The sequence below is a fragment of the Podarcis vaucheri genome (assembly GCF_965113315.1).
Source record: "Podarcis vaucheri genome assembly, chromosome: 2".
NCBI classification, from domain to species: domain Eukaryota; kingdom Metazoa; phylum Chordata; class Lepidosauria; order Squamata; family Lacertidae; genus Podarcis; species Podarcis vaucheri.
Window position 1 is genome coordinate 25,808,364 of NC_138760.1, and position 19,822 is coordinate 25,828,185.

A 19,822-nucleotide genomic window follows, 5' to 3' on the forward strand; every position below is an offset into this window, starting at 1 on the left:
TGAGTCCACGGTTCCCTTGACCAACATTCTTTCTGTGGCACCCCTGTGGGGCTCAGGAGGCCAGTTATGCCACCCCTTGCCTGCAGAGCCAGCAGCCCCCAACCGCTTTTTGAACACCCTCTTTTGTGAAGTGTTCCCTCAGCCTCCTCTCCCTTCTCCTTGGGAGTCCTCTGGGCAGTTGCAGCTGCTGCCCCTGGTCTCTGAGCTGCCCCAAAGAGAAGTGCCTCTTCACACTGCCCCACAGGGGCCTGGGAAGCACCCCCTGGCCAGCCCCAGAAGCACGATTCACCTGGGCCGTGCAAGCCTTTGGGAGGCAGAGATGTGAGAGGGCATCAGAGGAGGGAGGGAAGGAAAGAGGGACAGAGGCCAGTGTTGCCTGCGACACCCATGACTGTCATTCAAGGCACCCCAGGGTGCCGCAGCACACTGGTTGAAAACCACTGGCTTAAAGGATTCTGAATTCTTGAAGGAAAAGAGAGAGTGGGGGGAGGGACGCATATCCCTTTTATTGTGGGCTGAGTAAATATGGCATGAGTGCCATCCAAGCCCTGCAAACTGGAGTTGTCATTCATATTGCTAGATACACAAGATCACATGGAATACAGTCAGTAATAACCCTCTGGGTCTGCCACAGAAATCGTGTGTGTGTGTGTTTGGCGCAAGGACCAGCCCTCTGCCCTTAATGGGTATGCCAGACCCTTTCCCTAAAAATGCCATCCTAATTATATTTTTATTTATTTTTTAAAAAATGAACAGCTAGCTCTTCTACTGATTGAGATAAAAGTGAGCAGTCAGTACTCTGCCACCCAAACTCACAGGCCGGTTGGTGAGCAATGGTGCCCATATCATACCCACCCCCTTCAAATCTTACAGAAACAGGGAAAACCCCATCTTCAACTTTGAACTCTTCTACTGTCTTCTCACATTGAGGCAAGACACTTAGGCACACCCCCCCATGCCCCGCAACCAAGGCTCCCTGTGTCCTGAAGTCAGTTGGGTCCCTTCTGCCACCCATGCTGATGCCAAGGTAAATGGGGATGTTTATGATGTCCAGCACTGAAAAGATAAATGCACAGCAGGAACAGTAATTAAGTTTTGCTCCAGCTCTCCCAAGCTTGGTTCTTTCCAGAAGAGTTGCTGTTCCGACACACCACCTCTAGGCGTCACTGTTGGGTCTGTTAACAATAGTTGTGTGCTGTCTAATTGGCACACCTGTGCCAGTCCTGGGAAGTGCGCCAGGGCATCATTGCCAGCATTAGCAGTTCATCCAGCGCTCAGCTGTGCTTAGTGGGTAGCCCCGGTCTACTCTCAGTTGGTCGTTGAGTCTCCAGTAGATGCCGCCCTTGAAAAAGTAGACTTTGCCGTTCTCCCAGGTGAACGCGGCGTCCAGGTGTGATGGCGCCCCTGAGAAAAGGCTGGAGATTTTCCTGGGGAGAGTGGAGAAGTGGCTTCCCAGTTCGTCCCATTGCCAGTAGCCCGTGCCCTAGGGAAAAAAGAGAGGAATGATTGCACTTTCCCCAGTAATAATAGTAATAATAATTTTATTATTTGTACTCCACTCATCTGACTGCCCCAGACCTTCTGGGTGGCTTCCAGCATATAGAAAAACATAACAAAACACTAAACATTTAAAACGTCCCTATACAGGGCTGCTTTCAGATGACTTCTAAAGGTTGTTCCATTTCCTCTGGTGTTCCCCACAGAGATAAGAAACTAGGAGATCCATCTACCCATCTATCTATCTATGATCTATATCTATCTATCAATCTATCATCTCCTAACTTTTCCCTTTTGAGGTGAAAGTCACCACTGGACATGAAAAAGTGTACGTGAAACTGTTCCGAGCAAAAGGCTTTTTATTACTGTTTAAAAACGTGCTGCTGGAAAGGCAAACAAGAAAACCATTCAGCCAGAAAGCGGGCTCCCTCCCATTATCTTGGGAGCCATAAATAGATGTTACTGGCCATTTTGCCACCGCTAGAACAGTGTGATCCCCTCTTCCCTCTGTTGACTTCTGCCTGTTCCTACGGAGAGTACTCAGTCCATCTCCACACCCTTCTCTTATGTCTCTCATCACCTCAAAGCTAGCATCCACCTGTCAAGGCTCATACTCAGAGAGCATCTGTTGTGCCCATTATGTCCCCTCAAAAATCTCCCACAATGCCTTGGGGCCTAGGGAATTCCTGCTTCTTTCTACCCCTCCCCTCCCCAGTAAATGCCAGTGAATTGGGACATGAAAGGTGCCACATGGATCAGAGGAAAGGAATATTTAAACAGCACAGAACGAACACTGTTGTGACTTCAAGGCCAATATCCCCACATCCTAATCATTCATTTGCCCAAATTTTCTATTATTTGTCTCCCTGCTCACATTCTGCTCCTCGGCAGCCCATTTGTTGAAATTATTCCTGGCTCAATACTAGCCAATAGTCGTCGGTCCCTTAGGTTTATTTCACAACATTCATATACCGCTTTATTGTGATAAAACCTCTAAGCCGTTTATAGTGGTACCTCGGGTTACATACGCTTCAGGTTACATACGCTTCAGGTTACACACTCCGCTAACTCAGAAATAGTGCTTCAGGTTAAGTACTTTGCTTCAGGATGAGAACAAAAATCGTGTTCTGGTGGCACGGCGGCAGCGGGAGGCCCCATTAGCTAAAGTGGTGCTTCAGGTTAAGAACAGTTTCAGGTTAAGTACGGAACAAATTAAGTACTTAACCCGAGGTACCACTGTAAAAAAAAACCCCCACCAAAACCCTAAAATATTATATTAACAACAAAAGACCATTAAAACCAGGCATTTAAATATGTTCAAAAGATAATTAAACTTGACTAAGCAAAAAGAGAGAGATTAAAACACATGTCTGCGTTCTACATGTCTGGATAGCGTAAGGGATAATGTATTGCAATTGTTATTATTGCAGTTTACCTTAAAGATGAAGATCTTCTTGTTTTGAGGCCAGTAGAGGGCAGCATCTATCTTAGCTGGGATGCGGGTGAGGGGTTTGGGATAGCCAGGATCCAGTTTAAATCCCCTGTAACGCCACAGTTTAATACCTGTAGCCAGAGTGACACGAATTAATTAGGAGGCAATGCGAGGATAACACACCAGCTGACTAAAAGCTGGCAATACAAATGCAATCTGTGTCAGAGACGTAAGCAGTTCTCAACCTGGGGGTCCCCAGATGTTGTTGGACTACAACTCCCATCATCCCTGAGCTCTGGCCTTGCTAGCTAGGGGTGATGGGAGTTGTAGTTCAACATCTGGGGACCCATAGGTTGAGAAAGGCTGGTTGGCCCTTTGGGGCTTGTGGGAGGAAAAAAAGGGGGATAATAATAATAATAATAATAATAATAATAATAATAATAATAATAAAAAAAAATTATTTATTCCCACAGCCACTCTGGACGGCTCCCAACAGAATATTAAAAACACGATTCAAACATCGAACATTAAAAACTTCCCTAAACAGGGCTGCCTTCAGATGTCTTCTAAAAGTCAGATAGTTGTTTATTTCTTTGACATCTGGTGGGAGGGCGTTCCATGGGGCAGGTGCCACTACCGAGAAGGCCCTCTGCCTGGTTCCCTGTAGCTTTGCTTCTTGCCGTGAGGGAACCGCCAGAAGGCCCTTGGAGCTGGACCTCAGTGTCCGGGCAGAACGCTGGGGGTGGAGACGTTCCTTCAGGTATACTGAGCCGAGGCTGTTTAGGATTTAAAGGTCACCACCAACGCTTTTGAGCTTCACACAGCTGATCAAGACAAAGAAGAGCCGCATCTGCAGAGGTACACGGCCTTTGGCGTAATAATCATAGTCACAATCTCTCTCCAAAGGACCAGGTTTAGATCATTTAGGGAAGCGGGAAGCTGATTTCTCAACTCTCAGACCCACAGACCTTTGAAGAAGTAAGTGCGTCCAGTTCGGGGAGAATATACAGCTGCATCCAGCCCCCCAGGCAGCCCCTTCCACAGCGCTGAGATCTTCATGGGTGGGTTGGTACCAAAGTCTGTCACCGTCCACACGTAATCGCCACGGAAAGCGTAAGTCTTGTCATAGGGCCCTAGGCAAGGTGCAGAAGAGATAGACCAAATGTTAAAAAGTGGGGATCTAGCATGCTAATCTTTTTAGTCCTGAAAGGGGTGGTTTTTTTTGCTTTGAGTCAGTTTTGCATGTGTTCATTCATAAATCCAGTGCTTTTTTTCCTGGGGGGACGCATACCCCCTAAACATTTTGTGAATCTAACGGGAGAAGAAACTAAAAATGTAAAAAAATAAAATAGTTTCTTCTCTAGGAAGGTGAATCGTCAGTTCTGTTGCTACCCCAATGGAGGCCTCATTTTCTGTCACGGTGTTTCCTGAGTCTCAGACGGAATGAGACTCCATTTTTTTGACTGTGGCTTGTGACTTCGTTTTTGTGACTTGTTTTTATGACTGTGTGTCACAAAATCAGTTTTTGCAACTGATTGGTTGATTTTGTGACTGCAGAAATGTATAAAAGCCCCCCATCCAAACAAATGACTATAATCAGTGCACATAAGGGGGGGAAATTAATTTTAATGTTTATCATCTACAATACTGTATTATTTATTTTATAGTACAGTACATTGATTATTGTTTTCATTTTATGGATCAATGGTCTCATTAGATAGTAAAATTCATGTTAAATTGCTGTTTTGGGGGTTGTTTTTAAAAGTCTGGAACTAATTACCGTATTTTTTGCTCTATAAGACTCACCTTTTCCCTCCTAAAAAGTAAGGGGGAATGTGTGTGCGTCTTATGGAACGAATGCAGGCTGTGCAGCTATCCCAGAAGCCAGAACAGCAAGAGGGGTTGCTGCTTTCACTGTGCAGCGATCCCTCTTGCTGTTCTGGCTTCTGAGATTCAGAATATTTTTTTTCTTGTTTTCCTCCTCCAAAAATTAGGTGCGTCTTGTGGTCTGGTGCATCTTATAGAGTGAAAAATACGGTAATTAATCTGTTTTGCATTACTTTCTATGGGAAAGCACACCTTGGTTTTGGAACAGACTTCTGGAACGGATTAAGTTTGGGAATCAAGGTACCACTGTATAATGAAACATCATATAGCCAGCTAGAAAGGGATACCGGGGAGACATCCATTTATGCAAACCTGGGATGGGTGGAGTATGTTCTGGAAGGTGGTGGTGTTTGGATTTAGGAGTTGGAGTGAGGAAGGGGCCTTACCTAGCATGATAGCATCCAGTCCATCTTTGCATGGGTTAGGGATTTTACTAGGCTTCTGTGAAACAGCCGGGACAGTACTGTGGGCAGGTGAAGTCACTGTCGTTGATGTCGTTGGGATGGTCTTCTTTCCTGCAGGTAAATATAAGGAAGGGAATTATTTTTGGGTGCCCAGCATCTCCACCAAAAAGAAAAAAGAAAAAGGAAGGGAAATAATTGTAAAAGTGTTGGAAATGGAAAGAGAAAGGTTTCTTTTTGTCCTACGAGGTGGTCTTGTGGCAAGGTTAAAGCTTACTGCGAAATGATATATAATGAATTGAAAAAGATGTTTAAAATAACATTTGTAAAAAAAAGACAGAATCTTTCCTTTTGGGAACTACAGGGGCAGAACTACCCAAACTGTACAGAAATTTATTCACGTATGCGGCTGCAGCGGCAAGAATGTTATTTGCAAAAAAATGGAAAGAAGGAGTTCTGACGAAAGAAGAAAGGAGACAAAAACTTATGAAATATGCAGAAATGGCAAAACGTACTGGAAAAACAGGAAATCAAGATAACAACTTTAAAAAAAATAAAAGAATGGAAACGGTTTATTGAATATTTACAAACAAACTTTAAACAGCTAAGGATATTGGCAGGATAATTGTAATAACCTGCAGGTTTATAACAGTATACGTTTAAAGTAGATGAATAAATGATTAAGTTAATTTGGAATATGCAGAGAGGGGGGGAGGAAGTCAAGTTTCGAATGGTTAAAATGGTTATAAAATTATTAAAATGTATAAAATTGAGAAGTCATATATATTAAAGGAAGGGAAATAATTGGGGTGAGAAAGAGGGTGGAATTCTTGGCCGGCTACTGATTCCTTGGCACTGGATTGACAAATTGGCGTTTTGCCTCCTAACCCACCCAGAACCTACTTGAGGAAGGATCAGGAAGACGTTCTGGTGTTACCTGGCAACTGTCCGCACCTCCCCTAGAGAGCAGCGGCCCGCCTCATGATTTGAAAACAGGCCCAAGCCTCTCATAATTAGGAACAGGCCTCCCTGTTGCTAGGGTATACAGAGCACGAAACAGAGCATGAAGGCAGCCGTGGGTGGGGTGGTGGGATGCAGAGAGAGGAAATGAGTGATGGAATTGGGGCAGGGGGTGATCCAGAGGAAAGGCAGAACCATTTCTTTGAAGGTTTAGGATTATCACTTAATAGTTTGTCACGAGGGCCGACCATACATATTTTCTACGTGGACACCACACCTTTGGAAAAACAGCTGCCTCAAAGACAAACTTGCACTCATTGTGCATTAAAATGGGGTGGGGTTTGGGTGGAGGATAAGAATAATATGTCTATAGAGCATATCCTCCCCCGGCTTCATTTAAACATTTATTTAAATGTAATTCATCATCATTTTAAAAATATGTCTTCACTGCTATAAAACCTCACAGCACTTTACAAATTAAGGAATACAGTGGAACCTTGGTTCTTAAACGGCTTAGTTGATGAACAAATTGGCTCCCGAACGCCGAAAACCCAGAAGTAAGTGTTCCGGTTTTTGAACGTTTTTCAAATGTCTTTCAAACGTTTTCCGAACGTCCAACGCTCCTGCAGCCAATTTGTTTTCAAAAGGTTTCGGGAGTCGAACGGACTTCCAGAACAGATTACTTTCGAGAATCAAGGTACCACTGTATTACAATACAGAGAACTGGGTTGTTTTGAAACAAAAAAAGTATTATTTTCATGACTTTGATATACTTGGATTGCTTTTTAGCTGGACTCTGGGAGGCTCCCAATGACCCAAATGAGGCATAGGCAACTGGCAGGTGTAGAAGAGACAGGGAACACACATTATCTGGCCCCAAGGACTTCGCATCTTCCTCCAGCCTTGATTCCCAAGACCCTTCCCTGGCTTTATGGCACACCTCAGTCAAGTGCCTGAGGCCCGCAAGATGGAAAGACCTGAGGGCCAAACTAGGTGTCAGTTGTTTAAACCCAGATCTGCTCCCATCGCATTCAAAGCAAGGGGCGCAGGTTTGCAAAACAAAAGGGGAACATTGGTGGGCTGTGCTTTGTAACCCTCCCCCGGTCCGTACCATTTATTTATTTTTGAATAGATTTTTATTAAATTTTACACAAATATCTCCAATCAAACAATTTCCCAAATAACATATTTTCATCTTTTGAACTTCCCTCAGCTTCTCTGACAATCATCCGCATTTAAATTTTTTGTCTACACATTCCTCAAATTTAGTATCGCCTTTTAAAAATACCCCAGTCCGTACCATAAAGGGTACCCCAGTCCGTACCAATATGGTACCCCAGTCCGTACCATAAAGGGCCTGGATGCCTTCGATGTCGTCGCGGTGCAGCCGGAAGCGCAGGCGGTAACCGCTGTAGGCGGGAGCCATGAGGGCACCCGGTTGCCGGGAATGGCCCAGCCCCAGAGCATGGCCAATCTCATGGGCGGCAATGATGCGCAGGTTGACGCCGCGCGAGGTCCCTTCTGTCCAGTGCTCATCGGAATCAAAGTGAACTGTGCCTAACTCAGGGATGTCAGCATGGGCCAGGACATGTCCTGAGGAAGATAAAGGAAGGCGGGTTGAGAGCTGTGCGAGAAGCTCTTGCAAACTAAGCTAAGCTAAGCTAAGCTAAGCTAAACCTAAACCTAAACCTAAACCTAAACCTAAACCTAAACCTAAACCAAGCCAAACTATGCTAAACTAAGCTAAGCTAAACCAAGCGAAACGAAGCTAAAATAAACTAAGCTAAAAAGGTAAAGGTAATGGACCCCTGACAGGTCCAGTCGCAGACAACTCTGGGGCTGTGGCGCTCATCTCGCTTTACAGGCCGAGGGAGCTGGCGTTTGTCTGCAGACAGTTTTTCCAGGTCATATGGCCAGCATGACTAAGCCTGGCAAAACCAGAGCAGCACACGGAAACACCGTTTACCTTCCCGCTGGAGCGGTACCTATTTATCTACTTGCACTTTTTGGCGCGCTTTTGAATTGCTAGGTAGGCAGGAGCTGAGACTGAGAAACGGGAGCTCACCCCATCACGGAGATTCGAACCACTGACCTTCTGATCAGCAAGCCCAAGAGGCTCAGTGGTTTAGACCACAGTGCCACCCACGTCTTAAACTAAGCTAAGATAAACTAAGCTAAGATCTATAATAATTATAATGTATGCAGATGTGTTGCACCCCACCTGTGTAGCAAAAAGCTATACCAAATCTAGTGAAAGTGCCCTGTATAAACTACAAATAGGCACATGCTAATGGTCATATTGAGTGAAATGCAACAAGGATGAATCTTTGCTTCTTTTCCAAGCCCACTGCAGCACAGAACGACAGAATCAGCTATTTAGGCCAATCCATTCTTCCCTGTGATTTAAGAAACTGCGTCAGCTTTAAAGTAGGGCTGAGTGATATCTGGTTTTCAACATCGTGATATATCAGCAACGAAACATTGCAATGTACCGATATATATCATGATGTCTGAAATAAGGATGAAGGCATTGGCCAATTTCATGGTTTCCCCCACATCGTGATTTTTGCCGGCGCCTGCTCTCGTTCAAACCAGTTTGCGATGATGCATCACTTTAAAGTCAACCCATTCTGGCACAAGAGAGAGCCTGCTCCTGTGCCTCCTCCCCATCGCTCCACCTGACCACAAAGCACCTCCTGTTGGTGCTTCCAGTTTCTGGTACCGCCTAACACCCCCTCAGCAGACGCTCCATCAAATCTCTGCAGCACAGCAGATCACACCTCCCTGTGGCACACCGCTTCAAGATCCCTGCTCCTTGCCAGCCCTATTCTACTCCCCAAGTCACTCCCCAACTCCCCCAACCCCTGAGAGCAAAGCTTCGGTCCATACCAGGCCCATCGAAGGGCCGTGAGCAGCCCCAAGTAGAAGTGCCATGGAAGGAGAGGCGGATGTCAGCACGGCCGCTTCGCACCTCCTGGAAGGTGAGCCGGGTCACGTCACTCCAGTACTTGAAAGCTGTCTGGATGGCAGTGCGTGTGGCTGCGGCCCCCAAATCCTCACTGTGGCTGTAGATCCTGTAGGTCAAGTGCTTTTTGCGCCAGCGTCCTGCAGGGGGAGACCCAGAGCAAGAGGTGTCAGAAACTGGGGCTTTTATCCCAGGAAAGTCACAGCTTAGCCTGGGTTATGTGATAGGAATGTTGAGGTCTTAGATATATGTTAAATGTTCATAAGTCTACTAACCAAGCATGTGCATAGATCAGCACAGGAAGACCGACCTGGAAAATGGAAAAGCCTCCCCATGGTCTTTTCCTTCACAAATCCTGTCTTAAGGGCACATTTAAGATATGAATAGGGTGTGAGCCTGTGACCTGGCTCAGGAACTAAGTATTTATCATTACAAAAGACTGGCCAGGCTCCCCAGGCAATCCAATCAAGTAAGCATTAACAGGTAACTTGCCAGACAGGAGGTAAACAACCCACTCGGACTTCTGCTGTAGACCGCCCATTCTGTGATGTAGGCATGATGTATCTGGGGTGGTGGTCTTGAGCTCCAGGGCGGGAAATTTAAAATGTCTATATAAGGGCGGACAAACCTGGGTTCTGGGTTCCTCCTCCTTTCCTGTGTGTGAGGGGAGCACCCTGTTGCAACAGATCAATAAAGATCAGGCTTACTAGCTGCTTTGCTTCTCAATATTCTCTGGTTGGCCTCTGTTATTTTTTCCTACCAATAGGGAACTTACGTAAGGACTCTGTATGGGCTCTTGGATACCCCATAAGGGAAAAGGGCAGATTTTTGTTTACAACAGTTACAGGGAGAAGGCGTAACAAGCTCTTTACTTAATAGGGAGCCCGGTTTTCAGAGCATGAAAACCTTACAGCATCCAAGCAACAAGAGAGATGTAACAAGAGGCTTGGGTGGTTGAGGGCGTCCCAAGGATTGCAGAAGTACAAAAATATATATACGTTTATGGGGAAAACGCTTGTGGTGGTCAAGCAGTTCAGTGAAGAAGAGAACGTGCTCACTGGCTATGGACAGTTGGGGAAAACAGACAACGGGTGGAAGGAAATGGAGTATCCTGAGAAAGGTCATGGCTTGCTGGTTGGCTGGCTGGACAAACAGGAACACTCCACATTGCAACATTTTGTTGCAGTTCAATTTGTTCCAGACAGTTCTTTGACTAAGCCTGCATCCTTATGCAGACTTACTGGGGGGGAGGGGAGTCCCAAGGAAATCAATGGGATTTACTTTTGAATATGATCCGGCTGCATGTCTTATTCATGATACTGCAGTCATTTCCAGACCCCCATTCTTGACTCAGAGCTGGTTCATATGCCCATTCTGCCTCCAGAGACTCTATTTTTTAAAAAAAAATCACTGCTTGTGGCCAATGTGTCACCAACTTCAATGGATTTCAAAATTGTTTCCCAGCAAACTCTGTGCTGCTTCAGAAGCTAATTGAGGTTGTTTACTTGCCAACAAAGGTTCGTCTAGTTAAAGCTATAAAGAAGAGAGCGCAAAATATGGTCTGAAGCTCAACATCAAAAAAACAAAGATCATGGCTACTGGTCCCATCACCTCCTGGCAAACAGAAGGGGAAGAAATGGAGGCAGTGAGAGATTTTACTTTCTTGGGTTCCTTGGGTTCACTGCAGATGGTGACAGCAGTCACGAAGTTAAAAGACGCCTGCTTCTTGGGAGAAAAGCAATAACAAACCTAGACAGCATCTTAAAAAGCAGAGACATCACCTTGTCAACAAAGGCCCGTATAGTTAAAGTTATGGTTCTCCCAATAGTGATGTATGGAAGTTAGAGCTGGACCATAAAGAAGGCTGATTGCCAAAGAATTGATGCTTTTGAATTATGGTGCTGGAGGAGACTCTTGAGAGTCCCATGGACTGCAAGAAGATCAAACCTATCCATTCTGAAGGAAATCAGCCCTGAGTGCTCACTGGAAGGACAGATCGTGAAGCTGAGGCTCCAATACTTTGGCCATCTCATGAGAGGAGAAGACTCCCTGGAAAAGACCCTGATGTTGGGAAAGATGGAGGGCACAAGGAGAAAGGGACAACAGAGGATGAGATGGTTGGACAGTGTTCTTGAAGCTACAAACATGAGTTTGACCAAACTGCGGGAGGCAGTGGAAGACAGGAGTGGCTGGCGTGCTCTGGTCCATGGGGTCACGAAGAGTCGGACACGACTAAACAACTAAACAACAACAACAGGCCTGCAAAGGGCAGGGGACTCTTGCAACAGAAAATACCTCCGTTGATTCTTCTCTCACCAACCATGGACTTAGGAGACTCAGAGTGTCTTGGGTTGTTGGGCAGCGAAAGCCAACCCCTCATTTTTCTGCAGCCATTTTTTCAGCCATACATGATCATCACCACTACTGTTCTTCCCTAGAAATGTGGATCTGCAGGAGACTTTGTCCTTGAAAGTTGGGTAATAGTGAGGCTGAACAGACCTGACTTTTGCCCTACATGTGTTTGTGCCGCAGAACATGCTTCTTCAATGTGCTGCAGTTTCTCAGCAGACAAGAATCCCATGATGATAGAAAAAGTTTGGAAACCACAGACTTTGGTTGTTTGCCAAGTGCTGAGTCTGCATTTTTACATGCCACCGTCGTCAGTGTGGATGGAACAATGCATAAGACATTCCAACTTCTCTTAGCGGGGGCGGGTTAATTAGATAACCCACTTTCTACAAGCAGGAAGCTGCAGAGCACGTCCTCAGCTAGCAGGACTTAATCCAAGCTTTGTCAAATCTCCCTTGACTCCACGTCTGGCTATGACACTGGCTGGCGCATAATATGGCAACAATGGCACATGGCTCGTGTGGTACCCAAGTTGGCCATAATGTCAGAAATCACAGTTTCAGCTGGTGGGTGGGGATTCAGGTTTGGGCCTAAGTGTGTTGGGTTCCAGTTCCGGTTTACCCAGAAACACTTTGGGAAAGTCTAGCCTCAGTTTCCCAACTGGAAAAAAATGGAAAATATATGTTGTGCTGTTTTAAGAAGTATTAGCTGCTTCTGCCCCCCCCCCGAAAAGGAACACACCATGAGAAGAGCATCTTCATAAATAGGAACAATAACAACAAACAAATCAAATTCAGCTGATTTTTTATAACAACCCAAAAATCAGCAATCCGTTAATTACCATCTATAAAGAAGTGGGAGGGGAGCTTTCCTTTGCTGCCAAAAACTTAGCAAAGACAAGGAGGACATTCCAAAACTGTGGGGCCACCACTAAACAGACCTTATTCAAGGCATCTACAAATCTGTTTGCCAGCTCATCAGTTGCTTGTGATATTAGCTACATGCTTGCTAGCTCATCACAGCTGTGTATGAACATTAAAAAGTACAAGAAGGCTCTGCTGATTTTTCAAACTATTTTTTAGCTTCTCCAAACGAGAAGAAATGACTTTGGCCAGGCCCTCTGGCAAGTGTGATGACTTGGGATAACAGCAGGGTTTTGCGTTGCAGTTTGTATAAGAGAAAAAACAACAAGAGGAGAAGGTTTGCTTCTCCATACCTCCTGCACAGTTAAGAGAAAACCCTCTGTCTCTGGGCAAGGAAAGGGTTTGGCTCGTAAATGAATACCATAATTCTATAGGCCTCCGTTTAGAAGTTCCATAGATTTCAATGTGTTTCATTGCTCTACGTAGGACTACCTTTGAAGGTGATCCAGAAACTGCAATTAATTCAGAATGCGGCAGCTAGACTGGTGACTGGGAGTGGCCACCGGGACCACGTAACACCGGTCCTGACAGATCTGCATTGGCTCCCAGTATGTTTCCGAGCACAATTCAAAGTGTTGGTGCTGACCTTTAAAGCCCTAAATGGCCTCGGTCCAGTATACCTGAAGGAGCGTCTCCATCGTTCAGCCCGGACACTGAGATCCAGCACCGAGGACCTTTTGGCGGTTCCCTCGTTGCGAGAAGTGAGGTTACAGGGAACCAGACAGAGGGCCTTCTCGGTAGTGGCGCCCGCCCTGTGGAATGCCCTCCCTTCAGATGTGAAGGAAATAAGCAGCTATCTTCTCTTTAAAAAACATCTGAAGGCAGCCCTGTTTAGGGAAGTTTTTAATAGTTAATGCTGTATTGTTTTCAACACTTGATTGGGAGCTGCCCAGAGTGGCTGGGGAAACTCAGCCAGATGGGTGGGGTATAAATAAATTATTATTATTATTATTATTATTATTATTATTATTATTATTAATATTAATATTAATATTACATGGCACTAGTCTGACCACACAAAGCAATTTGAAGTACTAACAAATCTACTTCCTAGAATTCTTGCACAGATGAGCTCGGCAGCACCTGTGAAGCACACTGTCCATTCAACCCTCCACTGGAATAGTTCATTATAAGGACAGCTCCAAACCCAGTGTTATTATGACCTCTGATCCCAACATTTCAACCTGCAGAATTCTCTGTTTAAAGATCCACACAGCAGGAGAACTCCTTTTTTAGGGAAATGCTGTCGCACCAGCTTCCCTCAGCCCTATCCATCTCTCTGCTTCGGCCAGGAGGAGAGATCATTTGCCCAGCATTTTGCTCAGCCCCAAATTCAACAGTTTGAAGAATGCTCACCCAAGAGTAGATATTTGAGGGTCCTCTCGTTGAACGGGTCTTCTACGCCACAGCGGGGCTGCCGCATCTGGGAGAGGGTTGCTGCATCCAGACGTCCGGTAGAACGTAGTCCTGATGCAAGCTGGAAAGCCCTAAGGGGGCAGAAGTTGGGGGAGCAGGAAGGGAAGAAGTCAACATTTAACTGTGGTTCAGACATGACGGATGGTTTGCGCAACATGGTGAGACTGTGCAAATGTGCAGGTTTCCAGAGAGGAGTTCACAGCCACTTTGCTCGCCCCCAGCCACGCCGTGGGATCCCATGTATTCATATCTTCTCACTAAGCCTGCATTCATACCATACTTTTAAAGAGCAATGATACCACTTAAAACAGTCATGGCTTCCTCCAAAGAGTCCAGGGCACTGTAGTTTGATAAGGGTGCTGAGAGTTGTTAGGAGAATCCCTATTCCCCTCACAGAACGACAGTTGCCAGAGTGCTTTGACAAGCAGGGAACTGTAGGAATGGTAGCTTTGTGAGGGGGAACAGGGGTCTCCTAACAATTCTCAGCACCCTTAACAAACTACAGCTCCCACAATCCTTTGGGGGGGAGGGAAGCCATGACTGTTTAAAGTGGTTTCATGGTGCTTTAAATATATGGTGGGAATGTGGCTTAAGCCATGGTCTGGCCCTACTATGTTGTGGGAATCGGGTCATTATGAGATGCTTCGCAGGGCAATTTGAAGCCTTTGTAATGGTTTCCCCTTGTTTTTTGGGTTGGGCTGTGTGTTTCTTGTTTCGTTTACCTCATGGCTCAAGTTTTACCTCACAGCATTCTCGATCTCCTCTTCGGTCAAGGCATTCGAGAACTGCTCCAGTGGCTTCTCTAAGTATCCGAACTGCAGCAGGAAGTCCTGAAATAATGACACTTGTTAAAACCAACTCTCAGCCCCAACTCATTGCCACAGTCTCTCAGAGAACGGGGCAGGAGGCCCACATGGACATTCTTGTAAAGCGACCCACTTCTGGGGCAATGAGTATTGCTGGGTGGGCAACAGACCACAGTTTGGACTGGCTTTCCCCGTGCTTTATATCTCTTGAAATACACTCCCTGCCCTTCTTTTTACAGGGAAACCTACTAAGCAGAATGTGGTTGTGCTAGTCTGGAGCCAAGAGATGTGTACATGTTGTCCCTTATTCTCACTTAATAGCTAAATATGGGAACAATGTAGCCTCCTGATTTCCATCTCCAAAGGCCCGATTCCACTCCAGCACTTAAGCATAAAAGCCCCGGCTTCTCCTTTCTAGACATGAGTCGGGAAACTCAAACTACCACCATGCTTACTCAGCAAATAAGAGGCTAGCCACAGCCATCTCTGCCAGCAACCCTCCTCCATCTATAGAAATCTCAAATGTCACGGCATCATTCCTTGCTTTTGCAATGATGTGCACAGTACTTGTTTTTCTGCACTTTCCCTCAACTGGATCAATGGCAGGCATAGGCAAACTCGGCCCTCCAGATGTTTTGGGACTACAGCTCCCATCATCCCTAACTAACAGGACCAGTGGTCAGGGATGATGGGAGTTGTAGTCCCAAAACATCTGGAGGGCTGAGTTTGCCTATGCCTGATTTATGGTCTGCCTGCTGCTACAACCAAACAGATTTCCCCACCCATATCCAACAGGGCAGGGGTCCTCAAACTTTTTCTGCCTGGTGGCGCATTTGGAAATCCAATAAACTGTTGCAAGCACCATTATTTCACAGAAGAAAAACTGGTGATGATCAGGAACAATGGGCAAAACATTATACCCAAACTCCTCACTCTTCAAAAGGGTACCTTAGTCTTTCAACAAGCTCCACATACTTTCAGATACCCCAGACTTTCCTATTACTTCTAAAGGGTTTGTAATTGTTAAGGGCGTTCTCCCAGAACTTTCTGAGTCCGTCTCAATTCCGTATATCAAACAGACAATTAAATTAAATCTCAACTCCGTTTTTGAAACAGACAATTAAATTCCCATGAATTTTGCATTGTGCCACTGGGATCAGGGAGTTGTGCAACTGGGATCAGGGAGGTGATTTAAACCAGTGGATCAGTACAGGGGCAAAGGGCTAGAACCTCTGTCCCCAAACCAAATCGAAATTGGGACACCAAGCAGATGCTATCTGAAAAAGAAAATTACCGTATTTTTTGCACCATAACACTCACTTTTTTCCTCCTAGAAAGTAAGGGGAAATGTCTGTGCCTGTTATGGAGGAAATGCCTATGGGTGGCAGGCCTACGGATTTTCCTCCTCTAAAAACTATGTGCATGTTATGGTCGGGTGCGTGTTATAGAGCGAAAAATATGGTACATGGGAAGTTCCAAGCACGGAACACCAGCGTAAGATGTAGCTTTGCCCTTCATTCTTGCAAAGGCTTTCTCCATCTCGCACAAAACAGACACATAGCTCAACAAATACTGCTTTACACAATAAATACTGCTTTACAAAGAATGTCCAGTTTTCCTTTTTGGACCCCACATTCCCATTTGCTGTACTCTTCTTTCAGAGGGGTTCTGTATCCCATTCTAAGTAACATCCAGTGGGTTGAGAGCTGGTGGGGAGAACTAATCTGCTTCTTTTTTTTTAATCTTCTGCTGGTGATTACTTCCCCGCCCCTGCCCCCGCACTACTCATGACAGACTGCTATTACTTGACTTGTTTGCTATGAGCCAAAACTGCCCTTCTACATGCCACTTCAAGCCTTCTCCATGTCAGCCAAAGCTGCAACTTCTGCTCATGGCAAATGACTCAGTTAAATGACCGTTTTAACACAGGCAAGGCATCACCAAGCGTAAAAAAAAGGGGGGGGGGAAGTCTCCATGTTCAAAGCAGCAGCAGCACACTTTGGATAGGTCCCAGAGAAATCATCAAGTCTTCCTTCTAGCATTTCCCAAATATATCTCATTCTTTTACTTGCCCTTGGTTTAGAGAGACTTTTTTGGTGCCTAAAACAGCTGGGTAATCTTGCAAATAGGGATGCGGGTGGCGCTGTGGGTTAAACCACAGAGCCTAGGGCTTGCCGATCAGAAGGTAGGTGGTTCAAATCCCTGTGACGGGGTGAGCTCCCGTTGCTCAGTCCCTGCTTCTGCCCACCTAGCCGTTTGAAAGCACCTCAAAGTGCAAGTAGATAAATAGGTACCACTCCAGCGGGAAGGTAAATGGCATTTCCGTGCACTGTTCTGGTTCGCCAGAAGCGGCTTAGTCATACTGGTCACATACCCCGGAAGCTGTACGCCGGCTCCCTTGGCCAGTAAAGCAAGATGAGCGCCGCAACCCCAGAGTTGGCCACGACTGGACCTAATAGTCAGGGGTCCCTTTACCTTTTTTAATCTTGCAAAGGGAATGGAGGTTTCAGGAATTAGGACACCTGGCCAAGAAAATCTACCATACGTCTCAGGAGAATAAGACAGATATATCTTGAGGTTCTTTGGAAGAGGGTAGGAATACAGGAAGCTGCCCTCTTTATAATGAGCCAGAACATTGGTTCATCTAGCTCACACCTGTCTGCACTGACTGGTAGGGACTCTCGGGGGTTTTAGGGAGGGAAAATTCCCAGCTCTACAGGAGATTCCAGGGAATGAACCTAGGACATTCTGCAAGCAAGGGAGATGTTCTTCCCATGGGCTACAGCCTTTCGCTAAGCAGAAGCAAACCCAAGGTTGGGGCAACAGTGGAGAATGCAAGCTGGGTTCAAGGAACAAGAGTAAAACTGTGAAGAAAAAAGAAGGAAAAGGAAAAGAGAAGTCAGCACTAGGACAGCTGAGGGACTCTGCTTTCCTTCTCCTCATCCCGCACAAACACACCACAAACAGCTCACAAAGGGTGGAAACTCCTTGCCAATCTTCTGCACAGCAGCCAAAGCGGTTTGCTTCTGTTATGATTGCCCACCACACCCACCCATAAATGTTCTGCTTGGTTCCTTCTGCTACAGGGAGGCCCAGGCAGTTGAGGGTTTCTTTTGGCCAGGGAAATCTTCCTCCAGACGTCCTGTCCCTTTCTGGGGAAAGTTTGCACGAAACAAAGCTTTGCAAGATAAGCCAGGAGACACGGATAAGGCTGGAGGCACCTAGGAATGTTTCAAGGTTCAATTGCCAGGACCGAAGGCCTGGAGAAAGTCGGAAAAGTCTGGGGTTGGGGTTGTAGGTCACCGCTGAGGAACAATCCTACCCTGCTTGTCCACATTCTCCCGTGTGACCCCCATCACTGCAAATGCACTGACTCCACTTCTCAGCCTATAGACTTAGAGGGGCCATTCAAGCCCTACATACCATGGCTTCCTTCTTCTCTGCTCGGTTGAGAGCAGCACCTTTGGAAGAGAAGATCAAAGCATAGACCTGGAACAGCAGCAGCAACGGAAGCTGGGGCAGCCTCATGTCCAGTTTTTCTCCGCAGACCCAAGACAGCAACACAGAGCAATGCTTCCTTGCAGGAAACTCCACAGAGCTCTTCAGAAACTGCTTTCGCTGGAAGGGAACCAAAGCGGCGCTGGAGCTCTTTCTCTCCACTTCCTCCCTCCGAGGCTCAAGCTTTGCTCTGCCCTCCCTGCTCCCTCCATCCATCCATATCTGCGCTCCCTGCTTTCTCAAGTTTATAAATCTCCTAACAGCAGGAGTGAGTCATTTCCAACTCAAACATGTTGCAACCGCAAAGCCTGGAGGAGCCCCCTCTGCGAAGATTAACTCTTTGCAGAGCAAACACTCCCTGCAAGCCCTCCTGTTGCAAGGGCTGCTAATAACCAGGCCTGTAGGGTGGCATTGGGGTCTCATTGCGATTCAGATAAAGGCCTGCAATCTAGAGACACAAGAAAAGTAGTGCACCCCCACCCCCAAAAGTAAACAATGCAAAAGAGAGTCTCTGCAGCTGCAAGGGCCTGTTGTAGGGATGGATAAATCTGTCGTCATCCAGATGTGGGGCTACTGTTCCCATCTTCCCTGACCATTGGCTACGCTGGCTAGAGCTGACAGGACTTTGTAACATCTGGAGGGCCCCCACTCCTGGCCCACTGCCATCTCTGCAGTTGAATTCAGAGAATTCCCTGCAGTTTGTACTCATAGATGCACAAGTACCAGGAATGAAACCTGCATAACATTCTGTCAAGGCCTTGAGCTAAGGAAATCTCACTTGCTTCTTATTCCCCAGAAATGCTTTGGATAGGCCAGGCCTAGGCAAACTCGGCCCTCCAGATGTTTTGGACTACAACTCCCATCATCCCTGACCATTGGTCCTGTCAGTTAGGGATGATGGGAGTTGAAGTCCCAAAACATCTGGAGGGCCAAGTTTTCCTATGCCTGGGATAGGCTGGCACCACCGTATGGACACAGGCCTCCCCAGCAGGGCATGTCATCTTAAGGGGGTGAAACTTAATTTTTTGCAGATTTCTTCTGCAATGTGTTTTTGGGCGTGAGGAATTCCTATCTGCTATTATGTTTGTGATTTGGGACAACATCTAGCTTGGTAAATCTACACTCGGTGAAGAAGCACATAAACTGCTTTTGGAAAACCAAAGAATTGTAATTTTACCTTCTGAGAATGTCAAGTAATGTTTAATAATAATGATGATGATGATGGCATCTGTCTGTCTCGAGAGGCAATGGAGAAGAGGAAGAAGAAGAAGAAGAAGAGTTTGGATTTGATATCCAGCTTTATCACTGCCTAAGGAGTCTCAAGGGACGCGGGTGGCGCTGTGGGTTAAACCACAGAGCCTAGGACTGATCAGAAGGTCGGCAGTTCAAATCCCCGCAACGGGGTGTGCTCCCGTTGCTCAGTCCCTGCTCCTGCCAACCTAGCAGTTTGAAAGCATGTCAAAGTGCAAGTAGATAAATAGGTACCACTCTGGCGGGAAGGTAAACGGCGTTTCCATGTGCTGCTCTGGTTCGCCAGAAGCAGCTTAGTCATGCTGGCCACATGCCCCGGAAGCTATACACCGGCTCCCTCGGCCAATAAAGCGAGATGCGCGCCGCAACCCCATAGTCGGCCACGACTGGACCTAATGGTCAGGGGTCCCTTTACCTTTTTTAAGGAGTTTCAAAGC

At 46.3% G+C, this 19,822-nt stretch overlaps 1 protein-coding gene across 1 annotated transcript; it reads right to left on the reverse strand.

Annotated features, from left to right (window-relative positions):
• Positions 1–481: 481 nt before the first annotated feature.
• MMP19 (matrix metallopeptidase 19) lies at positions 482–18,389 on the reverse strand. Its single transcript, XM_082212564.1, has 9 exons — positions 18,060–18,389; positions 14,572–14,660; positions 13,771–13,901; positions 9,067–9,282; positions 7,525–7,770; positions 5,203–5,331; positions 3,898–4,062; positions 2,933–3,060; positions 482–1,483 (listed from the first exon to the last, which is right to left on the reverse strand). Exons 1-9 carry the CDS (start codon positions 18,348–18,350, stop codon positions 1,256–1,258), a joined length of 1,623 nt encoding a protein of 540 aa, XP_082068690.1. The 5' UTR covers positions 18,351–18,389; the 3' UTR covers positions 482–1,255.
• Between the last annotated feature and the right edge of the window lie 1,433 nt (positions 18,390–19,822).

What these genes read in the sequence shown, in the direction of transcription:
- MMP19 (XM_082212564.1), bottom strand. Translation starts at nt 18,350, where the DNA reads ATGGATGGAGGGAGCAGGGAGGGCAGAGCAAAGCTTGAGCCTCGGAGG. An exon ending in CAGAGAAGAAGGAAGCCATG is followed by an intron (nt 14,661 to 18,059) that starts GTATGTAGGGCT and finishes TCATTATTTCAG; the next exon opens with GACTTCCTGCTGCAGTTCGG. An exon ending in ACTGGATGCTATCATGCTAG is followed by an intron (nt 4,063 to 5,202) that starts GTAAGGCCCCTT and finishes CACCTTGCCTAG; the next exon opens with GGCCCTATGACAAGACTTAC.